Here is a 23,233-nt window from a genome sequence, read left to right as displayed (position 1 = left end):
TACATTATTTTTAGCTGTTCAGGTATATACTTTCTTACAAATTGTAGAAAGAAATTCCCTCTTTTCTGGTACAGCAGCAGCCTCGTCATGTATACATGTTTTAATTTTGGTTATAATTTTCATCACGTAACTTTTCCTAGTTTCTACATTTGGCATCTTGTATGATAATGCCATGACTCAAACGAAAAAAACCTAGGCAATACCTAAGCAGTGGATATAATAAAAGAATAGTGGTAAAACTATACAGAATGAATCTTAAATAAGTGCAATTCGTAGCTGTTTCGTTCATTCAGTTAAAAACACGTATAGTTTTTAACTGAATGAACCGCGGTCGCCATTAAAACTGCAGCATATTTTAAGTTATTATATAGTTCTTATCACGAAATTTTTCCTCTTACTTTTCTACATTACTCAAACGAAACTAGGCAAAACCCTAGCTGGTATGTTACAGTCCATAATAAGAATATTTGGATTTTCGAGACATATTAATATTTTATTATCTAATCTAGTTTAAACCTTATTTATCATCTGCTGTCTCAGCAATTTTTAGTAAATTCATTTTAGCAAGATTTTAAACAACAATTTAGACTTGGCTTTTAGTTCGTTCCCAATTCAAACCAAGCATAGAGCCAAGCAATTCAAACCAAGCCTGTATATTGCCAGACTTTCCTGTATATTTTAGAAAACTTTTTAGAAGTTCCTGTTCACCGCAAATTTTCCCACGGTATAGTTTCTTAATCTCTGATATTACGGCACTAAAAGAGATGCAAATACCGAAAAATTGAGATGGCTCAAATTTTTTTAAAAATAAATCTATTTTTTTAATTTCCAAACTTTAATAACTCGATTGGGGACTTATTTGAAACTCGGTAAAGAGAATATATTATGTTTCTTTTATTGAGATCTACCAGCCCTGAAAATATTTGCACTTATAGACTCACCTTGAATAGTAAAAATTTTCAAACCGAACAGACAACAGATGTTTATTAAAATTATAAGTGTCCCAGGGAAAGACATCTTACAATAGTTATTTTTTACAAATTGGTGTTTATGTTTAAAGACAACTGACGATTATACTGATGCAAATTGATTAGTGAGTTATGGAGTCACTAAGAATCTTACGTCACTTTAGTTACAAGATTAACCATTTAATTTTCGCTAATCCAATCTTTTTTTGAGCTCTGCTCGGGACCAGCCTACCGGCCCATCTTCCCACCGGCCCACCGGGAATTTTCCCGTTTTCCCATATGGCCCATCCACCCCTGCCTATATCCTTGATTTTTTTAGCAAACTGTATATAAATATCTCAACATTAATTCGTAAACTCAGTTTATTATAAACTTTAGTATTTGATTTATTATACAGGGTTAATCGCAGACTGGTTTTTGTCCTATCTTTAAAACACCTTGTGCAATAATTTCGTGAGGAAAGTTTTCTAAAACATTTTTTTCGGTCAGAACCATGTCTCCTGAATATTTAGTTTTTTGACTCATGTCAACACATGCCTTGGTTAATTTTTAAGAGCAAAATAAACTTGCCACAAACATTTTCCAATTTTTTCAATTATCGTTACTTTTTGATCTTATTCTTCATAATGACGGGGTGGCTTTGCTGATTATTGTTTTGTACCGAGTGTCCCACTAAGAATAGCTCTTGGCTATGTCTCGGAAAGTATTGGCCGTAGAACCTGAAGAAAAAAATTTTTATATGAATATGCCATGAGAAATTGCTGGAAAATATTTTCAAGTTTGTAGAGTGGCCGCTAGAGGGCGCAACTGCTACGGCAAATAAGAAAATGCAATTTTTACAAAATTCTGCCTAGATAAGGGCTACTATGAATAATAGCTTCATAATCTTAAGAAAATTTCTGACTTTTTTTGTCAGAACCATTTTTCCCTATCTGCTAAAATAAAGTGGTGGGGGAAGGTTAGATCTGTTTTTATTTGAATATTAATAACTCTGGACTGGATGATCGGAACCCAACAAGCGATGGCTCGTTTAAAAGAGCGTTTTTACTCTATATTGTGCCATATAAACAATAATAATAAGCTTTTGAACGTAGACGCTAGTGGGCGTTGTCTTACAATTTAACAAACATTGCACGTTTTTTCAAAAAAATTAAACGCAATAGTATATGTAATTTTAACTGATAGTAAAGAGTAGTAAAAGATTAAAATTTTTTTTTTTAAGTTGTTTTTTTTTGTTTTATTAACAATTTATTTTACTTTCTGACGGTTCAGATGACACTTCGCAAGTTATACATTTAAAGTCTTTTTATACCCGGTACAACATATTAAAAAACGACTTAACAATGGCCTAGGAAATAGCAGTTAATGAAAAATTCTGTTAGGTCGACATCCTGAGAGTAAATTTTATTGATGGGGAGAAATTAATTACTTTAACCATATAGACCAATTGTGTCCCCTTTCTTTAGTTCTAAATCATTATACAATTTAGTGTTTTGATAAAAGCCAGTATCTGAGAGGATTTTACAGTGGTTCTCCATCTCCGATATCAGTCGTATCAATATTTATGGAACGAATGGTTGTCGTGTCGGCGTACTCAGTGATGAGGTGTTCTGGTGTGTCCCCATTTTCCTAACAGAATCCGCATGCGGCGTTGTTTCTTAGCTTCAATCTACTGAGGTTTTTATTGAGGAGACAGTGTCCTGTTACAAATCCCGTGACAATCCGAAGAATGTTCTTATTTAATTCAAGAAAAGTCCTAGTCAATTTGTTCCTAGAGCTTTAGACCTTTTGAGGTCTTAGACCATGTCAGGACCTTCCAGGTTCTTGGATCCTGCTTTAAGTTGGTTTCTACTTATTACAAAATCACATTGAAGCTTAAGAAGCAAAACGGTTCTGGCTCTGTCATAACCTTCTATCCCTTGGTGATTAGGTTAGGTTAGGCTTCTTTAGGCAATCTTCGTCGACACCTATATTTCGTCGCTTAGAAATTTACAAGGAAACTATTACTTTAGATTGATACACACTTAACTGATTTTAATATAACTGTACTTCTATTACTGAAAATAATGGTTTTCCTTTATTTTCTAATTATTTATAACAACGCAACCGACGAAGACATAAATATAGTATTCTTTCACCATCAAATTTGAGTTGAAGTTAAAAACCACTTAAACTTCTCTACGTAAAATTTTAACGCTCTTACTTTTACATAAAAATAAAACATAAATTTTATGTTAACGAAGCGCAATAAACCTGACAAAATGATATAGAAGCGCTTACTGAAAGACTATTTACAAAAACAGTAAAATATGTTTTAGAAATGTGAAGAATGGATATAAATTATGTAACCAAATAAATAAACGCTCATGCATACTCGAATTTATAAGTTTAACCACATGTTTTAGATAGTGACAAAATTAGCGCATACCAAAAAAGCAGATATCTCGGTACTATATATAAGTACTTTTAAGTAATGGGGCTTTTCACGACAAAAAGAAAGTACCTATGTAATTCTTAGAATAACTGAGATTATAATATCATAGATTTTCTGGATTATACAACTCTATGTATATTTTTCCTATATAGAAAGATGTGATTAATAAGTGATAATCATTTAAGTGATTATAGCTTGGTGGCCATATTGTAATTGTCATTTTTTGAAATATCAATTCAGAAGTCATTTCTGTCAGTTCCACAAAATATCCCGTCAATTCTTATAACAAAATGACAAAATAAGAGAATATATGTACTCTATGTCGTTGTATAATCTTTTGAATACAACTCGATGTTTCGGGATTGCCTAAAACTTTTGCCTGACACTCAATGCGATACCGGCAACATTACTCCTCCTTCGAAGAAGATGAACAGTGCTTTCCATAAAATCAATAAAATGAAAAATATACGAAATAATATACATGTACCGGCAAAAAAAGAAACAAGCCCTATAACATAGGATACAACATTTTAATGAACAGTGCTTTCCAGAAAATCAATAAAATGAAAAACACACAAAATAATATACATGTACTGATTTCTTTCGAAAATCGACAACTATGAAACTATGATCCCTTCCCGGGCACAAACGGTACATTGTGAGACAGGAAATTGTAGAAAGAAACATGGCCCTATAACATAGGATACAACATTTTAATGAACAGTGCTTTCCATAAAATCAATAAAATGAAAAATATAAGAAATATATATACATACGTGTACTGATTTCTTTCGAAAATCGACAACTATGAAACTATGATCCCTTCCCCGACACACGGTACATTGTGATACAGGAAATTGTAGAGAGAAACAAGGTCTATAACATAGGATACAACATTTTAATGAACAGTGCTTTCCATAAAATCAATAAAATGAAAACATACGAAATAATATATATGTACTGATTTCTTTCGAAAATCGACAAACCAAACCAAATCCAACCAACAGCAATTTTAAATAAAAAAATAATGGTATTTAAGATAATTACTAAACACCTAATTTTAAAAAGTTTTAACATCCTGTAACTCTAAAGCTACCCATTTCCATGTACATGTTTATAGGAACTTTTTTTCATATTTTTTAAATCAGGAATGAATGAGTACTTATTTAAGACTTTCGCAAGTTAATGATTTAAATTTTTTTTAAAGGTTGCTATTAGACATGGATTAAGTCAAATTAATAAAAGTGCGTTGATCTCATCAAGGAGGCCGAAATCCACAGAATATCTAAAGACAAGTTTTAATCGGCATTAAACTACTTACACTAACAAGAGGAAAAAGTCAGTGGCGTACATGCTTTTTTTAGAAAAAATATTCCAGTGATAACCCATATGCACGTCCCTGGTGAATATGCCGACACTTTTTTAGCTTTAAAATATGTCGCATTTATGGTAACTTTTACTCTCAAAATTCATTCGACCTCTGAAAGTACTTGGAAGAAAATTATAATAAATCGAAAAAATATTAAGAAAACATTAATTAAATTTAACATCCTGTAGCTACGAAACAAAGCAGAATCGGACCTATGTTGATACGAAAAATAAATCTTACTTTTTCGTGAGGAATCTCCCCACGAGAGATGGCACATGTTTTTTGAGACACCCTGTATATTTTTTCTGTCTTGACTCATTTCACATAGAGAAATATTTTACTTTAACCTTACGATATTTATAGACTGAAAATATATAATGTAATATATTCATTAATAAGCCTGCTTTATAATAATTAGTGATGGGATAAATCGAGCGAAAATTCGCTCGAGTACTCGATTATTGAAATAACCGGACATCGCTCGATTATGAACGAGCGATGCAAGTGAGTACCAAGAGACGAAGGCAAGCGATCCTAGAATGAAATAAATTGGAATCCGATTTTAATGTGACATACTCGATAAAAAGCCGAGCGAATTTTCTACATATATTATTGGTAGCAAATTTATACGCCGCGTATATGTATATATTTATCCGTTGTATCTGAGGGGACAAAAATTTACGACCTACATCGACAATGCTTTGAAATAAACTAAATCAAGCGATCAAGCGAATCGCTCGCCGCTTGCTACTTACCATTCATCACCGAAAGAATGTGTGCCCTGCGTACGCAACTTACTGCTTGGCGCTTGGCGTTAACGAGTACTTACCTTACAACAAGCGACGGACGGATGAAAAACCGTATTTTTAAATACGAGTGATATATATATATTTCGCTCGAGCGATCATTCGGTTATTGCAAACCCTTGAAACTGGAGTACTCGATTATTGAAGTTAATCGGTTTTTACCATTACTGCTTATATTATAAAATTAACAAATTATAGTAAAACATTTAATTAACCGGAAACATGGTGATACCGTAATATACCGTCCGTAGATTTTCTATTCCTAAATCGACTAAATGAATATATTACTGTGCCCAAATTGGGAAGTTAAATTAAACACAAGGTATTTCAATAGGTAAAGTTAAACTTAATTAACAAGATACTCTTATATGGGGAGAGGATATGAAAAGCCGAAATTTCAATTATTAGAACATGCTGGCGGGATTGTTTCAGCAGCAAAGTTCAGTGCATAGTCAGCAATTTATTTGAATTAATTAAATTTAATTTCTTTATTAATGAAATGTGTTTAATACTTTACAGGGATGCCACGTCAAATGGTATAGCAACATAAAAAATATAGGTATATTCCTGAGTACAACGATGGACCACACTTAATATTTCTTTTTTGTCATGGGTACTTTAACAACACTATTTATCAATAGCGGCTTAACCATGAGGTCAAATGGTCAATGTCCCCCCCCCCAAAAAAAATTAGGAGAAAATTTGAAAAACTTATTTAAATTATTATTAAAATTATAGTTTTATTTAAATTATAGTTTTTGTCACTTTTTTTCGTCCTAAAATATTCAAAACTATTCCCAATTTATCCAATTTTCGCTTGAAAACATTTTATTTTACCCATTTTCTCTACTGCCGGTCAAAATTTCATTTTGTCCTTCGTTTCCGCTATGTTTTACACGCATTAAACTCCAAGTGCCGCGGCTCGTGACGCTCACAAGGTAAGGTATACTACGTATAGAAAATACAATGGGTTAAGGTGCGATAGATATAGTTTATATTGGTCATTGACCGCGTCAAGCGTCATTCAGAAAAGGATTTGTAAGGTAGGCAACTTTATACTCTGCTGGCGTTATGACAATCTAGTAAGTCGGAGTGAGCAAAAATACGAAGTATTTGTTACGTAACTACTATAATTTGACGCTAGATTCCATGCGCTTGAGAAAATACTCGCCTTCTGTCTTTATTCAGTACATCTTATTTTACTAAGCGTGTTGACCGTACTCTTCGTAGACATGAAAACCGGCACCCAAGACCAGAGATGCCGACCCTTAGTATTATACACTTGTATTTGGTGGTTTACTGACAGACAATATAAAAAGTGGCGGTTTTTGTCTTTGTCTAGAAACCAGCGTGTTATTATTGTAATTTGTAATATTGTTTATTAGTTGAGAATCAATATAGTTGACTAAAGAATATCAAGTGCATTATTTCTATATAAATATATTACTGGGTGTTTATAAAAACTTAAATTATAAAACAACCTAGGTTTTTGTATCGTTTATCGCGTATCGCGTATAATGTTTGGTTTAGTCAATACAGGATGTCATTGAAATGGTGTAAAAAAAATCAGGGAGTGATAGTACTCCTAAAAATAGTAAAAAACGTTCCTATAAGTATAGGGCGGAAAATGCATATTAAGGGAGTTAGGGGCACTGAAAGGGTGGATTTAAAAAACGGTTGTTTTAAAATATAATATGATAAATTTCTAAAAAAAATGCTCTGCCATAAATTTTGACCCTAAATTAAATGGTGATACTGAAAAATTATTTGGAAAAGCGGAAAGGGTAGTTTTTGCAAGCATAGGGGGTTGTTTTTTGAATAACTTTTTTGAGGTTATCTTTTCTGCAACGTGGGTTCATTTTTTGAAAACTACATACTTTTTCCTACAAAAAAAATACTCTTGTTGTACAGCGCCCAGAGCGATGGTTTTCGAGAAAATTGAAGGCAAAAAGTCTGCTCTGATGGGTTGCTAACTGGTTAATCAACATAAACTTATGAAAGTTATGGCGGTTCAAAAGTAACCAAGTATTATCAAATAATTAATTGAAAAATCAAAATTTCCTGATTTTTAAAACATCTTATTGCTTTAAATAACGAAATAATCCACTAGATTTCTACTTCTGGGCTACTTGAAAGCTTTGGTTTACTGAGTGCCGATTAATACTGAAGAGCAACTACAGCAACGAATTATTGACTGTTCCAGTCAAATTTGGATAACACCAAGGATATTCCACAAGGTACGCAGATCTTGGAGCAGATGTCTGCATTGAAATGAATGGTGGTCACTTTAAACATTTACTATGAATGAATTGAGGAAGGCATTATCTTAATAAGGAATTTTCGTAATTGGTTTTTAAAGCAATAAGATGTTTTAAAAATCATGAAATTTTGATTTTCCAATTAATTATTTAATAACTACTTGGTTACTTTTGAACCGCCATAACATTTATAAGTTTATGTTGATTAACCAGTTAGCAAAACCCATCAGAGCAAACTCTTTGCCTTCAATTTTCTCGAAAACCATCGCTCTGGGCGATGTACATATGTACAACAAGAGTATGGGAGAGTGGGCGAAGATGACGCACTTAAGGGCAAAGACTTGTATTATTATCATATTAAAGATAGAAAAGCGAATTAGTGAGCAATAGAAAGTTCGGAGCGATGTTTATCATTGTACTTATTAAAATCAATTTAATACTTTATTAAAAAGGGGCAATTTCTAATTCCATAAAAAGTAACACTGCGTCATCTTATCCAGTAGGTAAGGGTAAGATGACGTATTTAATAACAAGAAACAAAATCAAATAATATATCATAATTTAATTAATGAAATATATTTATTATTAATAACAGCCTCAAATATTGCTTAATGGTATATGTATTTTATTTAAATTTCAAAACAAATATAATATAATGTAATTAAAATAACATCAGTTGAGTTAAAAAAGTAAGATGACATTAGAAACAAAATTAACGTCAAAACCAACATAAAAAACTTATTATCATAAATGGCATCTATAATGCAAATGATATAATCGAAATAAACAACACAAAATAACATAAAATCCGAGAAATTATTAAATAACTCAGGATCTGCAGCTATCGCAAACAAAGCCTTCGGCTGAATCGCAGTCAGTGCACGCCATGTGTGCCCAGTAACCGCAAATCGTGCATCTAAACCACATTTCTCTGTTCTTTCCGATATCTCCACAAATGACACATTTTTCGTGCTCCGAAACATCGCTCATATTATCTAGATCGTCATCGTCGCCAATTTCTTTTTCATCAAAACTGCTCGTCTCACTATCACTGTCCGGTAGCTTTGTTCTTTTTCTTTTGAGCTTCTTGTTTGTTTTCCTACTTTTTTTGGCAATATTTTTCTTTGCAGCATTTCTTGCTTTTTCATTCTTTTTTTGTTCTTTCTTTTCCAAATCATCTTTAAAGGGGGTGCTCGTTATTATCTGTGAATGTTGTTTTTCTCGCATATTCTTCCTAATAGTAGTTCCCTTTGCCTTTGGAATAGGCAAAACTTGTGCAACGGTGATAGGCTCTGGGTCGAAATATAATAATTGTTCTTCTGGGGGCGGTTATTGCCTACTAGTAGAGGGTTGGGGTGATTTTCTTTGCACTAGGGCTGCAGTAAAAGGTGTCCCATTACGTTGTAGTGAACCATACAGATTTTCTTCCTGAGAGCCAGAATTGAAGCTCTCAGCTAGAGTGAAGTCGTCTTCGGTGAATTTTTCTGGATTTAGTGGAAATATTCCAGCGGCAGAAAAACTGGAAACTCCCTTTTCCACGTTTGCAACCTGTTCATATGCTAGCCTGAAAATTTCGGCAACATCGTAAGGCGTCAATTTATTTTCTTTTTGCTCATCGCTAATTTTACTTTTCAAAAATAAGTTGCATTGCCTACTGTAAGCGTTCTTCAGAGGCGCAAAAAAAGTCAGATCGAGCGGCTGCCACTTGTGCGAAGTATGAGGTGGAATGCTGACCATAACTATCCCGTGACTTTTGCAAAATTCGCAAATAGATAAGGATATATGGCTCGTATGTTTGTCTAATACCAATAGAACTGGATTATCAACAGAAGATGATACTTTCGCCTGAAAGTGTTTAAACCACATCATGAAAACTTGTTCATTGCTCCATCCATTTTTTGTGCAGGTATAAATTGCTCCACATGGTCCATTCCTTTCCAACTGAGGGCTCATTCTTAACCTCGGGAAAATAAATAATGGCGGCACAAAACTACCTGTAGCATTCACGGCACAAATAACCGTAATATTTTTTCCGCGTTCCCAAGAACAAATAGAACCAAATTGTTTAATACCTTTAGGTGCTAGTCTTTTGCTTACTTACTTTGGGGTTGTAGAGCATCCTGTTTCATCGACGTTATACATTCGATCAGGACCAAAATGATATTTATTTTGAATTTGTTTCAAGTTGGCGAAAAAATTACTAACTTCTCTTTTATTAAAAGGTGATACTCTGTTTACACTTGTAGCCTCTGACTTCCTCAACGAAATATCTGGATTTCTCTTTAGAAAATTACTAAACCAATCTGGTCCAGCCATGGCTTGTTCACGGTTAAAGTTGTGTTTAATATTTTTCATCTCAGCATATTTATAAGCAGCTTGTCGGAGTTCTATAGCAGTTATTCCATAAAATAATTTACCAAGATGTTTAATACGATCAGCGATTTCTCGTTCTTGTGTTCTTGAAAATACTGGAGCTCGCCCAAGTGAGTCAGACTTGCTTTCTAAAATATTCTTCCTAATTTTAGCACGACGTCTTAGAGTTGCTTCGTGGATATCGAAACTTACAGCTACCTCACGAATTTTACAACCTTGTTCTATAGCATTAAGTGCAGAAGTAAGAGCTTCTTCAGTAAATGACCGTCTTTCAGTTTTTCGTTTGTATTTACCCATCTGAAAGAAATACCACTCATAACAAATCTTTAGTTATCAACAAAAAGCATTTGTAGGCAAAGATGACGCAAGTGAGGTAAAGATGACGCGCGTCATCTTTGCCACTTCGCCAAGCGTCATCTTAGCCAATTTGCAACGGACGAAAAAAATGGCCGAATCTACTTTTCATATAATTTATCACTAGTTCTAAGAGCTTAAGCTGATAGTCATGATCTAGACTACTCACGTTACTAAGAAAAAGTAAGTTTCTCTGACAGACAAAACGTTTACACCGAATAGTTTTTGAACTAATTTTTACAGCACCTGACGTCCTTCACACTTTGGCGGCCATATAAAGACTGATTGACATCCGACTCGCTGCTAACTTCATAGGCGCGGTTGTGTTTACCTAATAGGCACACATGGATGGAAAAATTAGTTTATAAACACGGCGTGACCGAAATGTTAACATGCGTCATCTTTCCAACTGCGTCATCTTAGCCGACTCTCCCCTACCTTTTTTGTAGGAAAAAGTATGAAGTTTTCAAAAAATGAACCCACGTTGCAAAAAAAATAACCTCAAAAAAGTTATTCACGAAATAACTCCCTACCCTTGCAAAAACTGCCCTTTTTGCTTTTCCAATAATTTTTTTAATCACCATTTGATTTAGGGTCAAAATATATGGCAGAGGATTTTTTTTTCGAAATTTTAACTCGTTTTTTAAGCCTGCAATTTCAAAACAACCGTTTTTGAAATTCACCCTTTCAGTGCCCCTAACTCCCTTAACATGCATTTTCCGCCCTATATTTATAGGAACTTTTTTTACTATTTTTAGGAGTACCTACTATCACCCCCTGAATTTTTTTACACCATTTCACTGACACCCTGTATAAATCAATGTTCAAATTTTTAATATCGAAAATAAAATTAGTTTTAGTTGCCGTAGCTTTGTCGTAGCCGAGAGTTTGAGATGCAAAGCAAAATTTGTGTAGGTAATAATTCATAATTTTCTGGTTCTGGATAAATGATGAACTCTTGTTGATTGATTCTGGAATAGACATTTTCAAATAGACAACAGATGGTGTTTCGTTTGTAAAATCGTGCGGTTAAAAGAAAACAATTGCTTACATTTCGAAAAACGTTTAGAGAAAGAATTGACTTAAAATATAAAAAAATGCGAAATAAAACTTTTAGAAATGTGTATGTGTATATATTATGTATTTATATTTCTGTGACATTATTATTTAAGTATCTTTTAAATCCTACCGTGGAAAATTTGTGTAAAGAACATTGACTGGATTTTTAGTGAAATGGCACTAGACCACCTGTTTAAAAATGTAAGGGTAGGTTTTATTTTAACATAATTTGTATTTATTTTTAGATTTTTTTTCCTTTAACGGAACATACAAATACCTTGTAAGAAACCAATCAAATTTGGTCGCGTCTTGAAAAAAATCGACGCAATATTTTTAGATATTGACGTCCCTATAATCTACAATAATAACCACGAGCCGCCACTGCTATTTATACTATGTAGTTTCAAGTCCGGCTCTGGATTTTTAAATTATTTAAGCACATTATATTCATCGTAACAATATTGATGAGCGCTAACTAACATTGAATAAGTAAAATAGAGCCAATTGAAAGATTCAAATAAATAATATCCTACTCGTATCAAATCATAATGAACGATCTGATAATATGAGTAATATTAATTTTATTATTGTAAATAAATCAACTTTTACAAACTAGTTTCTAATGTTCTACATGTTCGAAAGGATTACTATCCTCCCTAATGCAGAAATTTATTTTTCGTTCAATTTTGTTGTACGTTGTCGTTCGTATTATTTGTTGTATTTTGATGTTGTATTGTTGATTTTTATATTGTATTTGTTGTTGTATTTTGATATACTCTTTCGCCATTTCCAATCCATCCAGGAAAATGATGTGATTTTTTATATAATATTATATATTTTATATGGGTACGACCCTTTATTATTTATATTATTTATTTTAGGGGAGTATTATTTTTTATTATTTTATTTTATTTGATTTTCCGTATTCAGTGTTTTACCACACGTCATTGCTAAGTTTTAAAGCTCATCAATATTTTTAAGAAGAATAGATTAAATATTTTAAAAACCCAGAGCATGATTTGAAGTTGTTTTAAATAAATTGTGTTTAACTGTCTAAAACAAAAAAATAAGTGTAGTACGTCGTTGTACTCAGGAGACCGAATTCTTTCAAAATCCGAAATATAAAATGCAGGTCCGTATTTAAAAAAAAAGTTGGCCTATGTATCTCACAAATTATCAATTTAAAAATCTAAAAATACTATCAGGTAGGCTTCATAAAGTGGCTATGAGAATGTGCAATTAGTTTTTGGATTTTGTAGATATATGTATGGATTTGTAACGACAGAGAAAAATAAAATTGGTTTACAAAAAAATAACTCAGCAATCCTTGAAATGTTTGAAACTTTTTTGATAGCATCTTGGTGAACATCCCAAGGCGCAAGTCTGCTTCAATTTAATCTTGTTCGTATTTATTACGGTTTCCGAGATACCAGTGCTCGTAACCTGAATTTCTAGCACCCGGTATATTACCATATGACGTTTCATCTTTATAGTGTGACCAACGGATCTGTAGCTACGGGGTATCGGCAGGGGAACGCAGTTGTAAACAAGACACGCCCAATTTCATTCATAAAATAGGCATGGGCGTACGGTGTTTTATGAAAATAATGTGTATCATAAATATAAATTCTGATTAATAATTTTTTTTTCAAAAAACTTTATCCTATTTGAATCGTTACTGTTGAGTTAGCAGATAAACACACTAAAAGCTTTTATTAAAGCTCCCATAAATATTTTGAATAATTTTATTATTATGTGTTGTTAATATAATAGAAGAAATAATTACAGCTGGGGGTTGGAACCTTTGGTGTCACACAGCAAAATAAAACACTAAATCAGCACAATACACCAAAACACTTTTACTTTTACACTGGGCGCACGTTTCGCTAACCATGTTAACATCATCAGCAGATGATCAAGACTGAGTCTTGAGATATATTTATTTATATATCTGTACTAACTATATTTTTTTCTACAATACATAATTTTAGATATAACTATTTCCAGCAAAAAAAAAATTTGAAAATAGTTAACTTTGGAAGCGCAAACAAAACATAATTTTACTCACCAGTAGATCCAATATTGCCTATTACACCAGATATGGTATCGCTCCGCCAGCACTTTTTAAAGGTTAGGTCATTGTCTACCCATGTTTCATCCAAATAGATAATACTTGGCGATATTTTCGAATTTCGCGTATATATTTATATCTCTCTCTGCAATATAATGGGCCGCTCCATTAATATTTATCTGTTATTTTGACATTTACGCCAAAAAAATCCATTTGATTTTAATAACCCCTTAAGCGTTTCCCTGTCAAAGGAAAATTCGATTCTTCCTGCAATTTTTGCAAAAGCTTTCTAATTGTGGGGACGACTTTGAATTCGAGATAAAATCTATTTATCAAATTCCTGACCACTTGGAAATCAAAGTCGTCGAGCTCACGTAGCCGTTTCTTTCCAGGACTGCATATCATTTTATCGGGGTAAGTTTCCAGTCTTTTTTTATCTTCTGTGTGAATTTTTTTATAGCCGACACGCTAACTCCGGTATAAAGAGATATCCGCTCAAGTTTACGTTTAAGCGGCAACTTAAGCGAACTCTCTGTAGCTTCGTCGCAAACCCTGTTATGAACACAAGGAAATAAACCAAATGAGATTTCATCCACGTTTATTTACATTTATTTCAGTTTAGCTAAAATATTTAGGTAAAATGTGGTGCTTTTCATTTTAGCCAATATTTAATTTTAGTATTCTAATAATTACATTATTATTATTCTACTTGCCTATATAAATTAGCTATTATTTCTCTTGTCCTGACTATGTAGCGTCTTACCCTTAACAAATTTATTCATTTTAAAACACAAATATACGATCAAAATTAATATTAATAATTAAAAACTACGAACGAAAAACATTATAACAAGATAACAAAAAAACACATTTTAACTATTAAATATACGAAAAACATAGGAATAAAGTTTAGGATAACCGGTATAAAATAATGAAAGAAAGTAATAATGATCAAAAGAATGACACCGCCACTGGATATTTCAATAGTATTCAATATTTCTACTCTTTTCAGAAGTAACCGTGAAGTTGGGGATAAGGCTAGCGAATAGGAAAGGCGTAAAAGCCATGGCAACCGCGTGGTAACAAATCCTGTGACGTACTCTCGCCAATCATGTTCGATGAATAGACGGTCATGCGCGTCGATGCCGGTTTGCCAATGATATCGTTGAAATATCTTCACCTTTCGTAATAAGCAGATTATACAGAGTGAAAGAAATAAGTTATTAAATAAAACATATCCAACAATATGAACTACGTTAAAATTCCTTAGTAATATACGTCAGAATATATGCTAAACACATTATATATAATAAAAATATATTAAATTTATAGTTCATGTCTGGCAATTTTGCAATTTTATAGATAAACGTGGCAATATCGATTTTTTTTCTCGCATTCCTGCCGTAGCTTCAGATCCGCTGGTCAAACAGTACTTGGTGCACGTAATTTAGTCGTAGCGGTAGAACCCAAATACACGAAAAACGTTTCAAATAATGATAGAAGCAAACCACTTGGCATAGGTGGTATATACACATAAACAATCGATTTGACCCGCAGCACCTTATTGTAAGTGGAGGCAAATTCAAAATGGCGGCGTTTTTTTTAGAATTTCTGTTTTATTGCTTCTTTTTTGTTTTTTTTTAAGTTTTTAATCGATTAAATTAATTAGTGTAATTTGAATTCAAATGCTAATAATAATAGGATTAATACTACACTAAGTATATAAAATTCACCTACGCGCGAGATATGTTTTGGTTCAAATCAAAAATTTATTACAAGCAGCAGCGCACTAAGAAAGTAATTGTGAGAAGATCCCCTTCCGTCCCCCTTCCCCCCCAAACAAAAAAACAATCCAAAGAAAAAATATTTTACCAAGCGATACTGATCCAGAATCATGCGATGGTATTGTTTACGATGGTGCAACTCTTGTACACTTATTCAGGTGGAAAATATGGAATTCGCAGAGCGATAAGGCAACCAAAACTTTTCAAGCGATTTGAAGCCCATCACTGTCTTCCATTCCGGACGATGTCGTCAAAGTTCTTGCTAGCTTCACCGTTCAGATGTACAATCCACTTAGCACTACAACCAATACTGACACCACAAGAAAATAATTATTTTGTTTTTAAAACAAGCCAATTAATTTGATACCTCCGACTTCTGCAGCACTGTATCAACATATCCTAAGGGCTACTTACCAAGCTGGTCAAGTCTGGGGTCGTTCTTATGATATGGGTGACGTAACACCATCACCTGGATGAGGCTGGGTTGAAAAGAATTCAAAGTGGACTCCTCTATGGTCTGATCTTCCAAATGTATGGCAGACATTCCAAGAGCTAGCTAAATGCTCCTGTAATACTGGATGTAGCAGTAGTCGATGTAAATTCAAAAGAAGTGGTCTTCCATGTACACTGCAATGCACTTCCTGCAAAGACATGTGCACCAACAGTGTAATTCAAAAGTTGGTATTTTTAAATATTTTTATATTTTTCCGAGCTAGACTAACAAAAAGTTTCTGAGTAGACTTATTCTTTTTAATTTTTTATTTTAGTTTAGAAGATTCCGAAGACTAAGGAATGGTATCCGGCGCTATTTTGTAAAAAATCACGCCATTTTTTTTTTCTTAGAAACGCTGTACTTTTAATAAATTATAAAAGTTAACATTGCTTATCTATTAATTTCAACCCCATTAGTCTCATAAGAATTAAGTTAAGCTGCGCCATTTTGAATAATTCCGCCATTTTGAATCCTCTCGTAATAAGGTGCCTCCACTCGTAATAAGGTGCTGCGGGCCAAATCAACCTACTATATGTAAGTAAACTTTCTGCCAAGCGGTTTTATTCTGTCGCGATTTGAAACGTTTTTTGGTCTACCGCTACGACTAATTGTTCAAACTGAGATTAAGATTTATATTGGCATTTTGGTTCACCCAGTATAACAAAATAACTTTATAGGAAAATTTGTAACGAAAAAAATATCTATTAAAAATTAAAATCCTTATTTATTTTTTAAAAACGAATCTAATTTTTTCTTCAATTATTTTTGAAATAAATTACAAAATATGCGTTTTTTTTATTACAGTTCCATTTAATGACAGCTACAAAAACAAACTAACGCATTTAATTAGATCTTTAAATCGCTCGAGAGCAGCTGTAACTTTCCCTGTTTAATGGGCAATTCGGTGCATCGTTATTATTTATCATAAACCCCCGAAGTACAAGCAAGGCCTTAATACTCTAATCTAATCTCGCGCCGTCTCCCTTATTATTTCCTAAGATAACGCGAAACCTCATCTGCGAATAGGTTTATATGTCCGAAGTTCTCGGTTAATTTTATTGCTCGATGTTGCTCTCGCGACTTCCAGATAAGCCCCGTCGGTTACCGAGCGGATTAAACAGTTAAAACCGAGTCGTAAAACCCGACCCTAAACAAACAAGAACGCGCTTCGGATCCTATTTTGCCATATCTTCAAACTCTAACTTTCGCTTTTAAGATTGTAATAAGTTTGAGATACGCAACTAAATCTAAAATGAATATCAGTACATATATACAGGGTGTCCCAGTTCAAACGAAACAAGGCAATTTAAAGGCATTTCTGGTGCGAAAAGGACAAAACGGTGAAACACGTCAACTTTATTTTCGAAGGCGAAATAAGATGCGACTATTTTGACATCCACCCTTAAAATCTTAAATGTAATGCGGGGTCGAGTAGCACATCATTTGAAAGGTTATTAAAGCCTCTTTTCAGCGCCGTCTCATTTATGGAGTTTTTGTGGAAACATTTGGTGGAATCGGGCTGAAAAACAAACTTTTCATAAATTGATGATGCTTTGATATTTGATTAATTGTACAGGAATCGAAATGGGTCTAAAATAAGAAATTTAGATTAAATCAACAAAAGAGTTTGTTTAATGAATAATACACAAAAAGTAGTACCCTGCTTTGAAATAATTGTGGCGATTTACTGTTCCGTAGATGAAAAATGTACATTCATCCGAAAAGCACATGTTGAAAAGAAGACGTGGACTAGCCGATAAGAAACAAAAATGTAAACAAGTTTTTGGTAGGTAAAAAATTGTTTTTATTAATATCTTATCTTCTTTTGAGGCAGTACTGCTAAATCATTTTCATCTTGTCATTTAGTTCGGAAGTATTCTTAATATCCAACTTAATACCCAAACATCCACACTGTAAAAAGCAAAGCTACATGACCAGATTGAACGTACGGGGTTTAGAGAACAACGATACCGCCGACGCCCTCCGGGAAGCCATCAAAGAGTCCCTTCCACCGATAAATTCAATCTCAATCGTGGATGACCAAGGCTGGACACAACTAAGAGATGCGATTCATAAAACCAGCGAAGCAGTACTGGGAAAATCCAACAAAATGAAACAACCAGACTGGTTTAACGAAAATCAACCGCATATACAGGCTTTGTTGGAACAAAAGCATAGAGCACATCAAGCCGTCACTGCAAATCCACACAATCCAAGACTAGCAGACAACTTTAAGGCAGCCAGCAACACGCTCCGAAGAAACCTGCGCCAACTAAAGGATAACTGGTGGTCGCAAACAGCTAGATTCAGGAGTATGCCACGCATCACGACTATCGTAAATTCTTCGAGGCTGTAAAAGAAGTATACGGTCCAACTAAGAAGGCAAGATGCCCAATCATGGCACAAAATGGCGAACTTCTAAAAGAGGAAGAGCAAATCAGAAACCGATGGAAAGATCATTACAGCCATATCCTTAACCAAGAAAACAACCCCAATATGGAAGCACTCAACATAATACCTCAGTATAACAGCCTTGATGTATTAGACATTCCAATAACAGAACAGGAAATAAAGCACTCCATAAAACAGCTTAAAAACAACAAATCAGCTGGCTGTGACGCGATTCCGGCAGAAATATATAAGTGTACAACTAAAGAACTGATTGGTCGTCTTAAGGCTCTCTTCGATTTCATATGGAAAAGCGGAAAGGTACCTCAGGACTTTTGCAACGCGAATATAGTGAATATATTTAAGAACAAAGGAAGTGCATCAGACTGCGGAAACTACCGAGGAATTTCACTACTGGCTATCGGAGGAAAAATTCTTGCAAAAATTATGTCAAACCGCCTGCACCCACATATAGAAAAAATCCTCCCAGAATCGCAAACGGCTTTTCGCATCAACCGCGGTACCATCGATTCCATATTCTCCATCCGCCAACTACAGGAAAAAGTAAAAGAGCAGCAGTCTAAACTTTACGTGGCATTCATCGATCTAACAAAAGCCTTCGACTCTGTGAACAGAGATGCACTTTGGGCAATTATGAAAAAGTTCGGAGTACCCAACAAGTTTCTTACAGTGTGTAAAAGCCTCCATAATAACAACAAGTTGAGAGTGTCATATCATGGATCACTGTGCGATCCCTTCCTAACAAACACTGGAGTTAGGCAGGGATGTGTTTTAGCGCCTCTCCTATTCAATATATTCATGGCAGCGCTCGCCATTATAGTGGACAGCAAACTGCAGGAGAGAGGTTTGTGCATTAGATACAGATACGACGGCGGTCTGTTCAACATAAAAAGACTCAGGGCAAAAACACGTACAAAATTCATCACAGAACTTCAATACGCTGATGACTGTGCTCTAGTTGCAAATACGTTACAGCAATTGCAAGAAATGTTGAATACATATACATGGGCATACGAGGCTTTGGGACTTAAGCTGAACATGGATAAAACTAAAATCATATGCACTCCCCCGGAAGATCACAACAATGCTATAAAAATCGGAGAGGAGCTATTGGAAGATGTAGCGGAATTCAATTACCTTGGCAGTTTGATTTCGGAAAAGGCCAATATCGATTCTGAAATTCAGCACAGGATTAGCAGCACCTCAAGAGCATTCTGGAAATTAAAAGACAGGGTTTTCTACAATCATGACTTGAGCACAAAAACGAAACTTGCAGTGTACCGAGTAATAATAATTCCCACCATGTTATATGGAAGCGAAACCTGGGTGCCGTACCGCCGACACACGAACGCATTAAACAAGTTTCAACAGAGACATCTTAGACAACTATTAAGAATAAAATGGTTCCATCATGTCTCAAACGTGTCGGTCCTTGAAAAAGCTAACTGCGAGAGTATTGAAGTCATGATAACAAAGTCCCACTTAAGATGGGCTGGTCAAGTATGCAGAATGCAAGAAAACCGCATACCAAATTTTTGCTTTACGGTGAGCTTGTAGACGGTAAGAAGAGGCCGGGTGAACAACTCAAAAGGTACAAGGATATTTTCCACGAAAACTTAAAGGGAATTAACAAGCAGAATGAGTGGGAAGAAGCAGCTCACAATAGAACGGAATGGAGAAGAATTGTAAAGTCAGTTAACAGCGACAACCAAAAAGTAAAGAGGCCACAAAGCAATGAGATTTTTGAATGTCTGGAGTGCGGTAGACAGATAATATCACGTATCGGGCTTTTTAGTCACAGAAAAGCTCATGAAAGAAAACGCCTTGCGTGACCATCTTCTGGTGCGTGTCGAATACTCGTCAGCGAGTAATGGCAGTATGTGTATGTATGTATATGTATGTATGTATTCTTAATATTTTGTACGGCTTACTGTTCTTAGTATTATCGTAAGAGTATTTAGTATTATTGTGAATTGACGTGATGGTTTATTCTACTGCAGATAAAGTTGAGATAATTGAAATCTTCTTTAGTCATGACGGATGTGGCAATAGATAATAGACGTGCTGGAAATATTAGCTAAATTTAGAGAAATTGGAAGTGTTCTTACGAGAAGTTCCACCTGGTGTAGTTAACAATGAGGCGATGCAAATAGTAATTCTGGGACAAATCCATGCCGAACTAAGAATGAGTGTTAGACAATTGGCAACAGCCACAGGAATAAGTAAGAGTAGTGTTCACAGGGTACTAAAGTTCCACAAATTCCATCCTTACAAACTTCATCTGGTCCAAGAATTGAACGAAGATGATTACGACAGACGATTATAATTCTGTGAAGAACTAAGTGAAATGCTCATTGCTACTCCACGTCTTCTTTTTAACATGTGCTTTTCGGACGAATGTAAATTTTTCCTCAATGGAATTTCTGAACTACTCTGTAGGAGTTAAAATATTTTCCTTCAGTTAATAATTCAGTCAAATTCAGTTAATAACGACAACCAAAAAGTAATGAGGCAACAAAGTAATGAGATTTTTGAATGTCCGGAGTGCGGAAGATACATCACGTATCGGGCTTTTCAGTCACGGAAAAGCTCATGACAGGAAACGCCTTGCGTAACCATCTTGTTAGCGAGTAATGGCAGTAAGTAAAATATTTTCCCGATATATAAAATTTGCACTATTGCCGGACCCGTATGTATCTGATAACAAACTTTGATGATTGATATTCATATACCTTTTTTCATGTGATTATGCATCCGTTGTCCGACGATACGATGATACGATATTAATTTTATTGGTTGAATTTAAAGACTTCGATTGGTTAACCGTTTCTAACCAATTGAAGTCTTTAAAGTCAACCAATAAAATTAATATCGGACCATCATATCAACGGATAACGGACGCATGAAAATCAAGCTTAAATCATAGTGATTTTCAAAAACGGCTGAATAGATTAAATGTTAAATGCTTTCTGATTTGTTGGATTCGTCTCCACACCGAATAACAGAATAACTACTAAAGAATTTTACAGATATTTTTTAAATGCTTGGAACTCCGTAATCTTCCGTAATTGACAGCTCACGTCACGTACACTTTTAGCTTATTCTAATATCCCCAAGTTTGATGAAATGTACTAGACAATAGTGTAAATATACTAGACATTACCCAATAGCAATTCAAGGAAATATATTGGCCATAGTGAGAAAATATCATATTCAACACAATCATTTTTGGTAAACTCTGTCCCTAATAGTTTCTGAAAAATAAAATTAATTTTTTTAAAAAGGTCCGATTAAATGAATATCTCCGAAAGTAAAGTTCCGAAAAAATTCGTAATATATCTACAAATTCATTTACCCACTAGTAGTTACAAAAAGCATTTTAGGTAAACTCTGTCTCTAATAGTTTCTGAAAAATAAATATAATTTTTTTAAAAAGGTCCGATTAAATGAATATCTCCGAAACTAAAGTTCCAAAAAAAATCGTAATATATCTAGAAATTCATTTACCCACTAGTAGTTATAAAAATCATTTTTGGTAAACTCTGTCTCTAATAGTCTCTGAAAAATAAAATTAATTTTTTTAAAAATGTCCGATTAAATGAATATCTCCGAAACTAAAGTTCCAAAAAATTCGTAATATATCTACAAATTCATTTACCCACTAGTAGTTATAAAAAGCATTTTAGGTAAACTCTGTCTCTAATAGTTTCTGAAAAATATTTTTTTTTTTAAAAAGTCCGATTAAATTAATATCTCCGAAACTAAAGTTCCAAAAAAATTCGTAATATATCTACAAATTCATTTACCCGCTAGTAGTAATAAAAAGCATTTTTGGTAAACTCTGTCTCTAATAGTTTCTGAAAAATAAAATTAATTTTTTTAAAAAGGCCCGATTAAATTTATATCTCCGAAAGTTAAGTTCCGAAAAAATTCGTAAAGCCGGGTCCACATATGTAGCACTCTATTGTATCAGGATCATGTATCACGTATCAAGAGCTTGTAAGTATGGACGTTTATTTGGGCTGTGTCGAGTGAATATGCATATCGTGCCAAAGTAAGCGTCCATACTTATAAAATTCATATGTATCACCGTACAAGCGTGCGTATCAGTGTATGTGGACGGTACAACAAATCACCTTGTATCGTCGTATCATATTCATCAATTCTTGTCAGCGAACCCTCGATGTCCCTTTGATGATCGGAGAAAAACCGCCTCAAGACGGGTCACGGCGTATCAAGTCAATTATATCGTTATACTGTATCAAAACACGTCCAAATGACAGATCGTAAGACGTGTATCCGATACGCAGTGTTAAGATACGCGCCAAAATTCGGATTGGCATGTATCAGATACGGTATCACAAAGGTGTACCATATGATCGCGTTAATTCGGCGTCCAAACTAGTCATCATGATATATGTTGGTGCAACGAGACGGAGATATGATACACCAAGATGCTACATATGTGGACCCGGCTTAATATATCTACAAATTCATTTACCCACTAGTAGTTATAAAAAGCATTTTTGGTAAACTCTGTCCCTAATAGTTTCTGAAAAATAAAATTAGTTTTTTTAAAAAGGTCCGATTAAATGAATATCTCCGAAACTAAAGTTCCAAAAAAATTCGTAATATATCTTGACATTCTAGAAAGATATTGCAAAAGATAGGGAACAAATGATAACTGTGAAGTCGATTGGTCTCGATCATTCCAGATCATCCGTACCACAACATGCTCAATAAAAAACTCTCGCTTAACTTCGTCGCTATTAAGTGTAACAAAGTTAGCCACGTCAGCTAGTAAATTCATAAATATTATTATATCAAAACCGAAAAGACAGCTTTTTTTTTCAAA

At 34.0% G+C, this 23,233-nt stretch overlaps 2 protein-coding genes across 2 annotated transcripts; both read right to left on the bottom strand.

Annotated features, from left to right (window-relative positions):
- Positions 1 to 8,663: 8,663 nt before the first annotated feature.
- Positions 8,664 to 9,062, bottom strand: LOC115879493 (PHD finger protein ALFIN-LIKE 4-like). The gene has a single exon (XM_030896395.1). It carries the CDS (start codon positions 9,060 to 9,062, stop codon positions 8,664 to 8,666), a length of 399 nt encoding a protein of 132 aa, XP_030752255.1.
- Positions 9,063 to 9,164: 102 nt separating this feature from the next.
- LOC115879492 lies at positions 9,165 to 9,788 on the bottom strand. The gene has a single exon (XM_030896394.1). The coding sequence runs from the start codon at positions 9,786 to 9,788 to the stop codon at positions 9,165 to 9,167; it is 624 nt and encodes a 207-aa protein (XP_030752254.1).
- Positions 9,789 to 23,233: the final 13,445 nt, after the last annotated feature.

The sequence above is a fragment of the Sitophilus oryzae genome, unplaced genomic scaffold, assembly GCF_002938485.1.
Source record: "Sitophilus oryzae breed Bouriz unplaced genomic scaffold, Soryzae_2.0 scaffold_1576_pilon_pilon, whole genome shotgun sequence".
NCBI lineage: Eukaryota > Metazoa > Arthropoda > Insecta > Coleoptera > Curculionidae > Sitophilus > Sitophilus oryzae.
This window is presented reverse-complemented; position numbering and strand designations above follow the sequence as displayed.